General features: G+C 32.8%; 1 protein-coding gene across 2 annotated transcripts in view; it reads right to left on the reverse strand.

Moving 5' to 3' along the window:
• c9orf72 (C9orf72-SMCR8 complex subunit) overlaps positions 1-16768 on the reverse strand; it is a 195498-nt gene that overhangs the window by 7715 nt on the left and 171015 nt on the right. For both annotated transcript variants that reach the window (XM_080783657.1, XM_080783658.1), the window contains one exon: positions 751-867. In XM_080783657.1, the coding sequence (XP_080639783.1) occupies positions 751-867 (117 nt within the window). The remainder of the gene's footprint in view (positions 1-750; positions 868-16768) is intronic.

Below are 16768 nucleotides of genomic sequence, written 5' to 3' on the forward strand. Positions count from 1 at the left end.
AATGGGTTAACGAGCTCTTATTATCGATCAGGCTTACCGAGCTGCGGGTTCTTATCGAGCCCACTATCGAGTTCTTATCGAGCCCACTATCGTCGAGCATGTTCTATTGTTTGGTGGAAAGACAGGAAAGGACAATACATTCTGAACAGAACCAGCATCTTTTACTAGGGCTTTCAAATACAGTCATTTTGTAACAGACGGAAGGCAATTGAGCTTTTTTACTTTTGGAAAATAATGTTAGTTAGTTAGTTTCATTTATTGTCCACGGGTGGAAATTCGTCTTCGGTCTCAAACAGCAAAAAACAAACGGTTACAACAACAGCAACAACATTTAACACAATTATTTTCTCATGGCAAAAAAGTGCAGGACAAACAGTGGCAGATACATTGGAAAACAAACAAATCTATAGCGAGACATGGTATCATTTAGTGCCTTAATGGCATTTGGTATGAAAGAATGTTACGGTTAGCTCTTGGTACTTTGTACCGTCTACCAGAGGGAAGTAGTTGGAACTCCCTGCAGAGTGGATGAGAGGAGGTCGTTTGCAATCTTGATAGCTTTTTTACGAAGTACCTCCTTGTAGATACAGCCTAATTGTTGCTGTCTCTTCCCAATTATTTTTGAGGCTAGGTTTGCTATTCGCTGCAGCTTGCTTCTTCCTTTTACATTTAGATTTAGATGAAGAAACTGTTAACTGGTTAATGTGTGTACTGTACACAGTCACTCTAAAAGCGCAATTGTCATAGTACCTTAAGCAGCCCCTGTACAAACAGGCCGGTGTCGTATTTGAAGGAAGTGTCGGCCTTGCAGAGACGAGAGCATTTCCTCTCGACTGGGGTGAGGAAGAGACACAGCGTCCGCACGATCTGCAATGTAGGAAACACGTAACCGTCAAAACACCATCCATGCAACTCCAAAACTCCATACAGACGTGGAGAATATGAACATAACATACATGTATATTCTTTAACCCATTCTGACCTGAGATCAGATTCATACGAGGTTTCCACTGGACACACACTGGTCTGATTAACCCATTCTGACCTGAGATCAGATTCTAAAAAATGTCAGTCGCTCTTCGATTTTTCAAAAATAGCAGACCTACAAGCTCGTGGCGCGCTATGAGCTTGTAGATCTGCTATTTTTCAATAGCTAAAGCATAACATGATGCTAACACCAAAATGGGTTCCCGTTCAGAATGGGTTAAGTTGGTTGGTGCAAAAAAACCCAAAAACGATGTGACGTATAATATCACAGATCATAAGATATTTTACCCAGCTGTATCTATCCAAGATGTGTGTTGGATGGATACAGATTAAAACTAGATTAATCCCCTAGTGACTTTTAAGAGCATTGCCTTGGGAACTCTCTCCAGCCTATTGCTCCTGCTTTGACGACGGGTAGCAATAAGCTGTGATCTTAGTTTTATATAACCTTAGTAGTTTCAAGACGTATTGTTCTTATTAGTCTTTTTTTAGTCTGTATTTGGTTAGCTATTTAGACTCTCTCTGAGACTCCCTGGTAGTAGGTTCTTGGTATTATGGATGTCATTATGTTTGTCTTTGTCATGTCCTGTATTTGTTGTTACTGGCAGAGCTGTGTAACATTTATTTGCCTCTTCTCTTAGCCAGTGCTCACTCGTAAAAGAGACTATGGTCTCAATGTGATTTTACTGGTTAAATAAAGGTTAAATAAGAAATAAATAACTTGTGTAGTGCAGGAGCTTAGCCATCTATAAGAGGGTCTAACTGTTTTGTCTTTTTTATTAACGATGTTGAGGCCATCATGGCCGGGTCTTCCTTGTAACACACACACACACACACACACACACACACACACACACACACACACACACCTTTAAGAGATGTCCTGGATGGTTTAATACAAATAAAAAAAAGAATGTGAGCTCTGCTCATAGGAAACTATTTGATCCATTTAGATTTTTGGCAAAGAAATGTATCTTAATTCTATGGAAGACAGACTGACATACCTTCAGAACATTATGTGGACGGCCCAAATAATATATAATAATAATATCACCCCTAGAGAGGCTTAAATATGAAACACAATCATTATATATAATAATCTATATTCATAGAGGTATGGACCCCCTTTTTTCGAAGAGAGCCGTCGATTCTGACCGTTTCATGATTCATACCAAGTTTGTGTAGGACAGGACACGCCTTCACTGGCACACATGCATTTCACACGTGGAAATTATAATTTTCTTTTGTTATTTTTCTCTTCGTTGTTTTCATTGTTGTTTTTATATTATATTGTCGTTAGTATTTTATTTGCACACTGTCTTTAGTATGTAAGTCTGTTGTGTTGTCCCTCAAAACCCTCAAAATAAATAGGCAAATTATTTTGGGAGGCAAATTATTTTGGCAAATTATTTTGGGAGGCAAAACAGCTTCTAACCATTATTTGACACTTTGGTTGTTGAGAAACAGCTCCTAAAACATTATTTTACACTTTTGGTTGTTGAGAAACAGCTCCTAAAACATTATTTGACACTTTTGGTTGTTGAAAAACAGCTTCTAACCATTATTTGACACCTTGGTTGTTGAGAAACAGCTCCTAAAACATTATTTTACACTTTTGGTTGTTGAGAAACAGCTCCTAAAACATTATTTGACACTTTTGGTTGTTGAAAAACAGCTTCTAACCATTATTTGACACTTTGGTTGTTGAGAAACAGCTCTTAAAACATTATTTTACACTTTTGGTTATTGAGAAACAGCTCCTAAAACATTATTTGACACTTTTGGTTGTTGAAAAACAGCTTCTAACCATTATTTGACACTTTGGTTGTTGAGAAACAGCTCATAAAACATTATTTTACACTTTTGGTTGTTGAGAAACAGCTCCTAAAACATTATTTGACACTTTTGGTTGTTGAAAAACAGCTTCTAACCATTATTTGACACTTTGGTTGTTGAGAAACAGCTCCTAAAACATTATTTTACACTTTTGGTTGTTGAGAAACAGCTCCTAAAACATTATTTGACACTTTTGGTTGTTGAAAAACAGCTTCTAACCATTATTTGACACTTTGGTTGTTGAGAAACAGCTCCTAAAACATTATTTTACACTTTTGGTTGTTGAGAAACAGCTCCTAAAACATTATTTGACACTTTTGGTTGTTGAAAAACAGCTTCTAACCATTATTTGACACTTTGGTTGTTGAGAAACAGCTCCTAAAACATTATTTTACACTTTTGGTTATTGAGAAACAGCTCCTAAAACATTATTTGACACTTTTGGTTGTTGAAAAACAGCTTCTAACCATTATTTGACACTTTGGTTGTTGAGAAACAGCTCATAAAACATTATTTTACACTTTTGGTTGTTGAGAAACAGCTCCTAAAACATTATTTGACACTTTTGGTTGTTGAAAAACAGCTTCTAACCATTATTTGACACTTTGGTTGTTGAGAAACAGCTCATAAAACATTATTTTACACTTTTGGTTATTGAGAAACAGCTCCTAAAACATTATTTGACACTTTTTGTTGTTGAAAAACAGCTTCTAACCATTATTTGACACTTTGGTTGTTGAGAAACAGCTCCTAAAACATTATTTTACACTTTTGGTTATTGAGAAACAGCTCCTAAAACATTATTTGACATTTTTGGTTGTTGACAAACAGCTTCTAACCATTATTTGACACTTTGGTTGTTGAGAAACAGCTCCTAAAACATTATTTTACACTTTTGGTTGTTGAGAAACAGCTCCTAAAACATTATTTGACACTTTTGGTTGTTGAAAAACAGCTTCTAACCATTATTTGACACTTTGGTTGTTAAGAAACAGCTCCTAAAACATTATTTTACACTTTTGGTTATTGAGAAACAGCTCCTAAAACATTATTTGACACTTTTGGTTGTTGAAAAACAGCTTCTAACCATTATTTGACACTTTGGTTGTTGAGAAACAGCTCATAAAACATTATTTTACACTTTTGGTTGTTGAGAAACAGCTCCTAAAACATTATTTGACACTTTTGGTTGTTGAAAAACAGCTTCTAACCATTATTTGACACTTTGGTTGTTGAGAAACAGCTCATAAAACATTATTTTACACTTTTGGTTGTTGAGAAACAGCTCCTAAAACATTATTTGACACTTTTGGTTGTTGAAAAACAGCTTCTAACCATTATTTGACACTTTGGTTGTTGAGAAACAGCTCCTAAAACATTATTTGACACTTTTGGTTGTTGAAAAACAGCTTCTAACCATTATTTGACACTTTGGTTGTTGAGAAACAGCTCATAAAACATTATTTTACACTTTTGGTTGTTGAGAAACAGCTTCTAAAACATTATTTGACACTTTTGGTTGTTGAAAAACAGCTTCTAACCATTATTTGACACTTTGGTTGTTGAGAAACAGCTCAAAACATTATTTGCCAAATTATTTTGGCAAATTATTTTGGGAGGCAAATTATTTTGGCAAATTATTTTGGGAGGCAAATTATTTTGGGAGGCAAATTATTTTGGGAGGCAAATTATTTTGAGAGGCAAATTATTTTGGGAGGCAAATTATTTTGGCAATTTATTTTGGGAGGCAAATTATTTTGGGAGGCAAATTATTTTGGCAATTTATTTTGGGAGGCAAATTATTTTGGCAAATTATTTTGGGAGGCAAATTATTTTGGGAGGCAAATTATTTTGGGAGGCAAATTATTTTGGCAGGCAAATTATTTTGGGAGGCAAATTATTTTGGCAGGCAAATTATTTTGGGAGGCAAATTATTTTGGGAGGCAAATTTATTTTGGCAAATTATTTTGGGAGGCAAATTTATTTTGGCAAATTATTTTGGCAAAATATTTTGGCAAAATATTTTGGGAGGCAAATTATTTTGGGAGGCAAATTATTTTGGCAAATTATTTTGGCAAAATATTTTGGGAGGCAAATTATTTTGGCAAAATATTTTGGGAGGCAAATTATTTTGGGAGGCAAATTATTTTGGCAAATTATTTTGGGAGGCAAATTATTTTGAGAGGCAAATTATTTTGGGAGGCAAATTATTTTGGCAATTTATTTTGGGAGGCAAATTATTTTGGGAGGCAAATTATTTTGGCAATTTATTTTGGGAGGCAAATTATTTTGGGAGGCAAATTATTTTGGGAGGCAAATTATTTTGGGAGGCAAATTATTTTGGGAGGCAAATTATTTTGGCAAATTATTTTGGCAGGCAAATTATTTTGGGAGGCAAATTATTTTGGCAGGCAAATTATTTTGGGAGGCAAATTATTTTGGGAGGCAAATTATTTTGAGAGGCAAATTATTTTGGGAGGCAAATTATTTTGGCAATTTATTTTGGGAGGCAAATTATTTTGGGAGGCAAATTATTTTGGCAATTTATTTTGGGAGGCAAATTATTTTGGCAAATTATTTTGGGAGGCAAATTATTTTGGGAGGCAAATTATTTTGGCAGGAAAATTATTTTGGGAGGCAAATTATTTTGGCAGGCAAATTATTTTGGGAGGCAAATTATTTTGGGAGGCAAATTATTTTGGCAAATTATTTTGGCAAATTATTTTGGGAGGCAAATTATTTTGGCAGGCAAATTATTTTGGGAGGCAAATTATTTTGGGAGGCAAATTATTTTGGGAGGCAAATTTATTTTGGCAAATTATTTTGGGAGGCAAATTATTTTGGGAGGCAAATTATTTTGGGAGGCAAATTATTTTGGCAGGCAAATTATTTTGGGAGGCAAATTATTTTGGGAGGCAAATTATTTTGGCAAATTATTTTGGGAGGCAAATTATTTTGGCAAAATATTTTGGGAGGCAAAAAATTTTGGCAAATTATTTTGGGAGGCAAATTATTTTGGCAAATTATTTTGGGAGGCAAATTATTTTGGGAGGCAAATTATTTTGGCAAAATATTTTGGGAGGCAAATTATTTTGGCAAAATATTTTGGGAGGCAAATTATTTTGGCAAATTATTTTGGGAGGCAAATTATTTTGGCAAATTATTTTGGGAGGCAAATTATTTTGGCAAATTATTTTGGGAGGCTAATTTTTTCGGCAAATTATTTTGGCAAATTATTTTGGGAGGCAAATTATTTTGGCAGGCAAATTATTTTGGCAAATTATTTTCGGAGGCAAATTATTTTTGGCAAATTATTTTGGCAAATTATTTTGGGAGGCAAATTATTTTGGGAAAATATTTTGGGAGGCAAATTATTTTAACCATTATTTGACACTTTGGTTGTTGAGAAACAGCTCCTAAAACATTATTTTACACTTTTGGTTATTGAGAAACAGCTCCTAAAACATTATTTGACACTTTTGGTTGTTGAAAAACAGCTTCTAACCATTATTTGACACTTTGGTTGTTGAGAAACAGCTCCTAAAACATTATTTTACACTTTTGGTTGTTGAGAAACAGCTCCTAAAACATTATTTGACACTTTTGGTTGTTGAAAAACAGCTTCTAACCATTATTTGACACTTTGGTTGTTTAGAAACAGCTCATAAAACATTATTTTACACTTTTGGTTGTTGAGAAACAGCTCCTAAAACATTATTTGACACTTTTGGTTGTTGAAAAACAGCTTCTAACCATTATTTGACACTTTGGTTGTTGAGAAACAGCTCATAAAACATTATTTTACACTTTTGGTTGTTGAGAAACAGCTCCTAAAACATTATTTGACACTTTTGGTTGTTGAAAAACAGCTTCTAACCATTATTTGACACTTTGGTTGTTGAGAAACAGCTCATAAAACATTATTTTACACTTTTGGTTGTTGAGAAACAGCTCCTAAAACATTATTTGACACTTTTGGTTGTTGAAAAACAGCTTCTAACCATTATTTGACACTTTGGTTGTTGAGAAACAGCTCCTAAAACATTATTTGACACTTTTGGTTGTTGAAAAACAGCTTCTAACCATTATTTGACACTTTGGTTGTTGAGAAACAGCTCATAAAACATTATTTTACACTTTTGGTTGTTGAGAAACAGCTTCTAAAACATTATTTGACACTTTTGGTTGTTGAAAAACAGCTTCTAACCATTATTTGACACTTTGGTTGTTGAGAAACAGCTCCTAAAACATTATTTGCCAAATTATTTTGGCAAATTATTTTGGGAGGCAAATTATTTTGGCAAATTATTTTGGGAGGCAAATTATTTTGGGAGGCAAATTATTTTGGCAAATTATTTTGGGAGGCAAATTATTTTGAGAGGCAAATTATTTTGGGAGGCAAATTATTTTGGCAATTTATTTTGGGAGGCAAATTATTTTGGGAGGCAAATTATTTTGGCAATTTATTTTGGGAGGCAAATTATTTTGGCAAATTATTTTGGGAGGCAAATTATTTTGGGAGGCAAATTATTTTGGGAGGCAAATTATTTTGGCAGGCAAATTATTTTGGGAGGCAAATTATTTTGGCAGGCAAATTATTTTGGGAGGCAAATTATTTTGGGAGGCAAATTTATTTTGGCAAATTATTTTGGGAGGCAAATTTATTTTGGCAAATTATTTTGGGAGGCAAATTATTTTGGCAAAATATTTTGGCAAAATATTTTGGGAGGCAAATTATTTTGGGAGGCAAATTATTTTGGCAAATTATTTTGGCAAAATATTTTGGGAGGCAAATTATTTTGGCAAAATATTTTGGGAGGCAAATTATTTTGGGAGGCAAATTATTTTGGCAAATTATTTTGGGAGGCAAATTATTTTGAGAGGCAAATTATTTTGGGAGGCAAATTATTTTGGCAATTTATTTTGGGAGGCAAATTATTTTGGGAGGCAAATTATTTTGGCAATTTATTTTGGGAGGCAAATTATTTTGGGAGGCAAATTATTTTGGGAGGCAAATTATTTTGGGAGGCAAATTATTTTGGGAGGCAAATTATTTTGGCAAATTATTTTGGCAGGCAAATTATTTTGGGAGGCAAATTATTTTGGCAGGCAAATTATTTTGGGAGGCAAATTATTTTGGGAGGCAAATTATTTTGAGAGGCAAATTATTTTGGGAGGCAAATTATTTTGGCAATTTATTTTGGGAGGCAAATTATTTTGGGAGGCAAATTATTTTGGCAATTTATTTTGGGAGGCAAATTATTTTGGCAAATTATTTTGGGAGGCAAATTATTTTGGGAGGCAAATTATTTTGGCAGGAAAATTATTTTGGGAGGCAAATTATTTTGGCAGGCAAATTATTTTGGGAGGCAAATTATTTTGGGAGGCAAATTATTTTGGCAAATTATTTTGGCAAATTATTTTGGGAGGCAAATTATTTTGGCAGGCAAATTATTTTGGGAGGCAAATTATTTTGGGAGGCAAATTATTTTGGGAGGCAAATTTATTTTGGCAAATTATTTTGGCAGGCAAATTATTTTGGGAGGCAAATTATTTTGGGAGGCAAATTATTTTGAGAGGCAAATTATTTTGGGAGGCAAATTATTTTGGCAAAATATTTTGGCAAAATATTTTGGGAGGCAAATTATTTTGGGAGGCAAATTATTTTGGCAAATTATTTTGGCAAAATATTTTGGGAGGCAAATTATTTTGGCAAAATATTTTGGGAGGCAAATTATTTTGGGAGGCAAATTATTTTGGCAAATTATTTTGGGAGGCAAATTATTTTGAGAGGCAAATTATTTTGGGAGGCAAATTATTTTGGCAATTTATTTTGGGAGGCAAATTATTTTGGGAGGCAAATTATTTTGGCAATTTATTTTGGGAGGCAAATTATTTTGGGAGGCAAATTATTTTGGGAGGCAAATTATTTTGGGAGGCAAATTATTTTGGGAGGCAAATTATTTTGGCAAATTATTTTGGCAGGCAAATTATTTTGGGAGGCAAATTATTTTGGCAGGCAAATTATTTTGGGAGGCAAATTATTTTGGGAGGCAAATTATTTTGAGAGGCAAATTATTTTGGGAGGCAAATTATTTTGGCAATTTATTTTGGGAGGCAAATTATTTTGGGAGGCAAATTATTTTGGCAATTTATTTTGGGAGGCAAATTATTTTGGGAGGCAAATTATTTTGGCAGGAAAATTATTTTGGGAGGCAAATTATTTTGGCAGGCAAATTATTTTGGGAGGCAAATTATTTTGGGAGGCAAATTATTTTGGCAAATTATTTTGGCAAATTATTTTGGGAGGCAAATTATTTTGGCAGGCAAATTATTTTGGGAGGCAAATTATTTTGGGAGGCAAATTATTTTGGGAGGCAAATTTATTTTGGCAAATTATTTTGGCAGGCAAATTATTTTGGGAGGCAAATTATTTTGGGAGGCAAATTATTTTGAGAGGCAAATTATTTTGGGAGGCAAATTATTTTGGCAATTTATTTTGGGAGGCAAATTATTTTGGGAGGCAAATTATTTTGGCAATTTATTTTGGGAGGCAAATTATTTTGGCAAATTATTTTGGGAGGCAAATTATTTTGGGAGGCAAATTATTTTGGCAGGAAAATTATTTTGGGAGGCAAATTATTTTGGCAGGCAAATTATTTTGGGAGGCAAATTATTTTGGGAGGCAAATTATTTTGGCAAATTATTTTGGCAAATTATTTTGGGAGGCAAATTATTTTGGCAGGCAAATTATTTTGGGAGGCAAATTATTTTGGGAGGCAAATTATTTTGGGAGGCAAATTTATTTTGGCAAATTATTTTGGGAGGCAAATTATTTTGGGAGGCAAATTATTTTGGGAGGCAAATTATTTTGGCAGGCAAATTATTTTGGGAGGCAAATTATTTTGGGAGGCAAATTATTTTGGCAAATTATTTTGGGAGGCAAATTATTTTGGCAAAATATTTTGGGAGGCAAAAAATTTTGGCAAATTATTTTGGGAGGCAAATTATTTTGGCAAATTATTTTGGGAGGCAAATTATTTTGGGAGGCAAATTATTTTGGCAAAATATTTTGGGAGGCAAATTATTTTGGCAAAATATTTTGGGAGGCAAATTATTTTGGCAAATTATTTTGGGAGGCAAATTATTTTGGCAAATTATTTTGGGAGGCAAATTATTTTGGCAAATTATTTTGGGAGGCTAATTTTTTCGGCAAATTATTTTGGCAAATTATTTTGGGAGGCAAATTATTTTGGCAGGCAAATTATTTTGGCAAATTATTTTCGGAGGCAAATTATTTTTGGCAAATTATTTTGGCAAATTATTTTGGGAGGCAAATTATTTTGGGAAAATATTTTGGGAGGCAAATTATTTTAACCATTATTTGACACTTTGGTTGTTGAGAAACAGCTCCTAAAACATTATTTTACACTTTTGGTTATTGAGAAACAGCTCCTAAAACATTATTTGACACTTTTGGTTGTTGAAAAACAGCTTCTAACCATTATTTGACACTTTGGTTGTTGAGAAACAGCTCCTAAAACATTATTTTACACTTTTGGTTGTTGAGAAACAGCTCCTAAAACATTATTTGACACTTTTGGTTGTTGAAAAACAGCTTCTAACCATTATTTGACACTTTGGTTGTTTAGAAACAGCTCATAAAACATTATTTTACACTTTTGGTTGTTGAGAAACAGCTCCTAAAACATTATTTGACACTTTTGGTTGTTGAAAAACAGCTTCTAACCATTATTTGACACTTTGGTTGTTGAGAAACAGCTCCTAAAACATTATTTTACACTTTTGGTTATTGAGAAACAGCTCCTAAAACATTATTTGACACTTTTGGTTGTTGAAAAACAGCTTCTAACCATTATTTGACACTTTGGTTGTTGAGAAACAGCTCCTAAAACATCATTTTACACTTTTGGTTATTGAGAAACAGCTCCTAAAACATTATTTGACACTTTTGGTTGTTGAAAAACAGCTTCTAACCATTATTTGACACTTTGGTTGTTGAGGAACAGCTCCTAAAACATTATTTTACACTTTTGGTTATTGAGAAACAGCTCCTAAAACATTATTTGACACTTTTGGTTGTTGAAAAACAGCTTCTAACCATTATTTGACACTTTGGTTGTTGAGAAACAGCTCCTAAAACATTATTTTACACTTTTGGTTAGTGAGAAACAGCTCCTAAAACATTATTTGACACTTTTGGTTGTTGAAAAACAGCTTCTAACCATTATTTGACACTTTGGTTGTTGAGAAACAGCTCCTAAAACATTATTTTACACTTTTGGTTGTTGAGAAACAGCTCCTAAAACATTATTTGACACTTTTGGTTGTTGAAAAACAGCTTCTAACCATTATTTGACACTTTGGTTGTTGAGAAACGGCTCATAAAACATTATTTTACACTTTTGGTTGTTGAGAAACAGCTCCTAAAACATTATTTGACACTTTTGGTTGTTGAAAAACAGCTTCTAACCATTATTTGACACTTTGGTTGTTGAGAAACAGCTCCTAAAACATTATTTTACACTTTTGGTTATTGAGAAACAGCTCCTAAAACATTATTTGACACTTTTGGTTGTTGAAAAACAGCTTCTAACCATTATTTGACACTTTGGTTGTTTAGAAACAGCTCATAAAACATTATTTTACACTTTTGGTTGTTGAGAAACAGCTCCTAAAACATTATTTGACACTTTTGGTTGTTGAAAAACAGCTTCTAACCATTATTTGACACTTTGGTTGTTGAGAAACAGCTCCTAAAACATTATTTTACACTTTTGGTTATTGAGAAACAGCTCCTAAAACATTATTTGACACTTTTGGTTGTTGAAAAACAGCTTCTAACCATTATTTGACACTTTGGTTGTTGAGAAACAGCTCCTAAAACATCATTTTACACTTTTGGTTATTGAGAAACAGCTCCTAAAACATTATTTGACACTTTTGGTTGTTGAAAAACAGCTTCTAACCATTATTTGACACTTTGGTTGTTGAGGAACAGCTCCTAAAACATTATTTTACACTTTTGGTTATTGAGAAACAGCTCCTAAAACATTATTTGACACTTTTGGTTGTTGAAAAACAGCTTCTAACCATTATTTGACACTTTGGTTGTTGAGAAACAGCTCCTAAAACATTATTTTACACTTTTGGTTAGTGAGAAACAGCTCCTAAAACATTATTTGACACTTTTGGTTGTTGAAAAACAGCTTCTAACCATTATTTGACACTTTGGTTGTTGAGAAACAGCTCCTAAAACATTATTTTACACTTTTGGTTGTTGAGAAACAGCTCCTAAAACATTATTTGACACTTTTGGTTGTTGAAAAACAGCTTCTAACCATTATTTGACACTTTGGTTGTTGAGAAACGGCTCATAAAACATTATTTTACACTTTTGGTTGTTGAGAAACAGCTCCTAAAACATTATTTGACACTTTTGGTTGTTGAAAAACAGCTTCTAACCATTATTTGACACTTTGGTTGTTGAGAAACAGCTCCTAAAACATTATTTTACACTTTTGGTTATTGAGAAACAGCTCCTAAAACATTATTTGACACTTTTGGTTGTTGAAAAACAGCTTCTAACCATTATTTGACACTTTGGTTGTTGAGAAACAGCTCATAAAACATTATTTTACACTTTTGGTTGTTGAGAAACAGCTCCTAAAACATTATTTGACACTTTTGGTTGTTGAAAAACAGCTTCTAACCATTATTTGACACTTTGGTTGTTGAGAAACAGCTCATAAAACATTATTTTACACTTTTGGTTATTGAGAAACAGCTCCTAAAACATTATTTGACACTTTTTGTTGTTGAAAAACAGCTTCTAACCATTATTTGACACTTTGGTTGTTGAGAAACAGCTCCTAAAACATTATTTTACACTTTTGGTTATTGAGAAACAGCTCCTAAAACATTATTTGACATTTTTGGTTGTTGAAAAACAGCTTCTAACCATTATTTGACACTTTGGTTGTTGAGAAACAGCTCCTAAAACATTATTTTACACTTTTGGTTGTTGAGAAACAGCTCCTAAAACATTATTTGACACTTTTGGTTGTTGAAAAACAGCTTCTAACCATTATTTGACACTTTGGTTGTTGAGAAACAGCTCCTAAAACATTATTTTACACTTTTGGTTATTGAGAAACAGCTCCTAAAACATTATTTGACACTTTTGGTTGTTGAAAAACAGCTTCTAACCATTATTTGACACTTTGGTTGTTGAGAAACAGCTCATAAAACATTATTTTACACTTTTGGTTGTTGAGAAACAGCTCCTAAAACATTATTTGACACTTTTGGTTGTTGAAAAACAGCTTCTAACCATTATTTGACACTTTGGTTGTTGAGAAACAGCTCATAAAACATTATTTTACACTTTTGGTTGTTGAGAAACAGCTCCTAAAACATTATTTGACACTTTTGGTTGTTGAAAAACAGCTTCTAACCATTATTTGACACTTTGGTTGTTGAGAAACAGCTCCTAAAACATTATTTGACACTTTTGGTTGTTGAAAAACAGCTTCTAACCATTATTTGACACTTTGGTTGTTGAGAAACAGCTCATAAAACATTATTTTACACTTTTGGTTGTTGAGAAACAGCTTCTAAAACATTATTTGACACTTTTGGTTGTTGAAAAACAGCTTCTAACCATTATTTGACACTTTGGTTGTTGAGAAACAGCTCCTAAAACATTATTTGCCAAATTATTTTGGGAGGCAAATTATTTTGGCAAATTATTTTGGGAGGCAAATTATTTTGGCAAATTATTTTGGGAGGCAAATTATTTTGGCAAATTATTTTGGGAGGCAAATTATTTTGAGAGGCAAATTATTTTGGGAGGCAAATTATTTTGGCAATTTATTTTGGGAGGCAAATTATTTTGGGAGGCAAATTATTTTGGCAATTTATTTTGGGAGGCAAATTATTTTGGCAAATTATTTTGGGAGGCAAATTATTTTGGGAGGCAAATTATTTTGGCAAATTATTTTGGCAGGCAAATTATTTTGGGAGGCAAATTATTTTGGCAGGCAAATTATTTTGGGAGGCAAATTATTTTGGGAGGCAAATTTATTTTGGCAAATTATTTTGGGAGGCAAATTTATTTTGGCAAATTATTTTGGGAGGCAAATTATTTTGGCAAAATATTTTGGCAAAATATTTTGGCAAAATATTTTGGGAGGCAAATTATTTTGGGAGGCAAATTATTTTGGCAAAATATTTTGGGAGGCAAATTATTTTGGCAAAATATTTTGGGAGGCAAATTATTTTGGGAGGCAAATTATTTTGGGAGGCAAATTATTTTGGGAGGCAAATTATTTTGAGAGGCAAATTATTTTGGGAGGCAAATTATTTTGGCAATTTATTTTGGGAGGCAAATTATTTTGGCAATTTATTTTGGGAGGCAAATTATATTGGGAGGCAAATTATTTTGGGAGGCAAATTATTTTGGGAGGCAAATTATTTTGGCAAATTATTTTGGCAGGCAAATTATTTTGGGAGGCAAATTATTTTGGCAGGCAAATTATTTTGGGAGGCAAATTATTTTGGGAGGCAAATTATTTTGAGAGGCAAATTATTTTGGGAGGCAAATTATTTTGGCAATTTATTTTGGGAGGCAAATTATTTTGGGAGGCAAATTATTTTGGCAATTTATTTTGGGAGGCAAATTATTTTGGGAGGCAAATTATTTTGGGAGGCAAATTATTTTGGCAGGCAAATTATTTTGGGAGGCAAATTATTTTGGCAGGCAAATTATTTTGGGAGGCAAATTATTTTGGGAGGCAAATTATTTTGGCAAATTATTTTGGCAGGCAAATTATTTTGGGAGGCAAATTATTTTGGCAGGCAAATTATTTTGGGAGGCAAATTATTTTGGGAGGCAAATTATTTTGGGAGGCAAATTTATTTTGGCAAATTATTTTGGGAGGCAAATTATTTTGGGAGGCAAATTATTTTGGGAGGCAAATTATTTTGGCAGGCAAATTATTTTGGGAGGCAAATTATTTTGGGAGGCAAATTATTTTGGCAAATTATTTTGGGAGGCAAATTATTTTGGCAAAATATTTTGGGAGGCAAATTATTTTGGCAAATTATTTTGGGAGGCAAATTATTTTGGCAAATTATTTTGGGAGGCAAATTATTTTGGGAGGCAAATTATTTTGGCAAAATATTTTGGGAGGCAAATTATTTTGGGAGGCAAATTATTTTGGCAAATTATTTTGGGAGGCAAATTATTTTGGCAAATTATTTTGGGAGGCAAATTATTTTGGCAAATTATTTTGGGAGGCTAATTTTTTCGGCAAATTATTTTGGCAAATTATTTTGGGAGGCAAATTATTTTGGCAGGCAAATTATTTTGGCAAATTATTTTCGGAGGCAAATTATTTTTGGCAAATTATTTTGGCAAATTATTTTGGGAGGGAAATTATTTTGGGAAAATATTTTGGGAGGCAAATTATTTTAACCATTATTTGACACTTTGGTTGTTGAGAAACAGCTCCTAAAACATTATTTTACACTTTTGGTTATTGAGAAACAGCTCCTAAAACATTATTTGACACTTTTGGTTGTTGAAAAACAGCTTCTAACCATTATTTGACACTTTGGTTGTTGAGAAACAGCTCCTAAAACATTATTTTACACTTTTGGTTGTTGAGAAACAGCTCCTAAAACATTATTTGACACTTTTGGTTGTTGAAAAACAGCTTCTAACCATTATTTGACACTTTGGTTGTTTAGAAACAGCTCATAAAACATTATTTTACACTTTTGGTTGTTGAGAAACAGCTCCTAAAACATTATTTGACACTTTTGGTTGTTGAAAAACAGCTTCTAACCATTATTTGACACTTTGGTTGTTGAGAAACAGCTCCTAAAACATTATTTTACACTTTTGGTTATTGAGAAACAGCTCCTAAAACATTATTTGACACTTTTGGTTGTTGAAAAAACAGCTTCTAACCATTATTTGACACTTTGGTTGTTGAGAAACAGCTCCTAAAACATCATTTTACACTTTTGGTTATTGAGAAACAGCTCCTAAAACATTATTTGACACTTTTGGTTGTTGAAAAACAGCTTCTAACCATTATTTGACACTTTGGTTGTTGAGGAACAGCTCCTAAAACATTATTTTACACTTTTGGTTATTGAGAAACAGCTCCTAAAACATTATTTGACACTTTTGGTTGTTGAAAAACAGCTTCTAACCATTATTTGACACTTTGGTTGTTGAGAAACAGCTCCTAAAACATTATTTTACACTTTTGGTTAGTGAGAAACAGCTCCTAAAACATTATTTGACACTTTTGGTTGTTGAAAAACAGCTTCTAACCATTATTTGACACTTTGGTTGTTGAGAAACAGCTCCTAAAACATTATTTTACACTTTTGGTTGTTGAGAAACAGCTCCTAAAACATTATTTGACACTTTTGGTTGTTGAAAAACAGCTTCTAACCATTATTTGACACTTTGGTTGTTGAGAAACGGCTCATAAAACATTATTTTACACTTTTGGTTGTTGAGAAACAGCTCCTAAAACATTATTTGACACTTTTGGTTGTTGAAAAACAGCTTCTAACCATTATTTGACACTTTGGTTGTTGAGAAACAGCTCCTAAAACATTATTTTACACTTTTGGTTATTGAGAAACAGCTCCTAAAACATTATTTGACACTTTTGGTTGTTGAAGAACAGCTTCTAACCATTATTTTACACTTTGGTTGTTGAGAAACAGCTCCTAAAACATTATTTTACACTTTTGGTTGTTGAGAAACAGCTCCTAAAACATTATTTGACACTTTTGGTTGTTGAAAAACAGCTTCTAACCATTATTTGACACTTTGGTTGTTGAGAAACAGCTCCTAAAACATTATTTTACACTTTTGGTTATTGAGAAACAGCTCCTA

The sequence above is a fragment of the Protomyctophum bolini genome (genome assembly GCF_963924005.1).
Source record: "Protomyctophum bolini genome assembly, chromosome: 15".
Classification (NCBI taxonomy): domain Eukaryota; kingdom Metazoa; phylum Chordata; class Actinopteri; order Myctophiformes; family Myctophidae; genus Protomyctophum; species Protomyctophum bolini.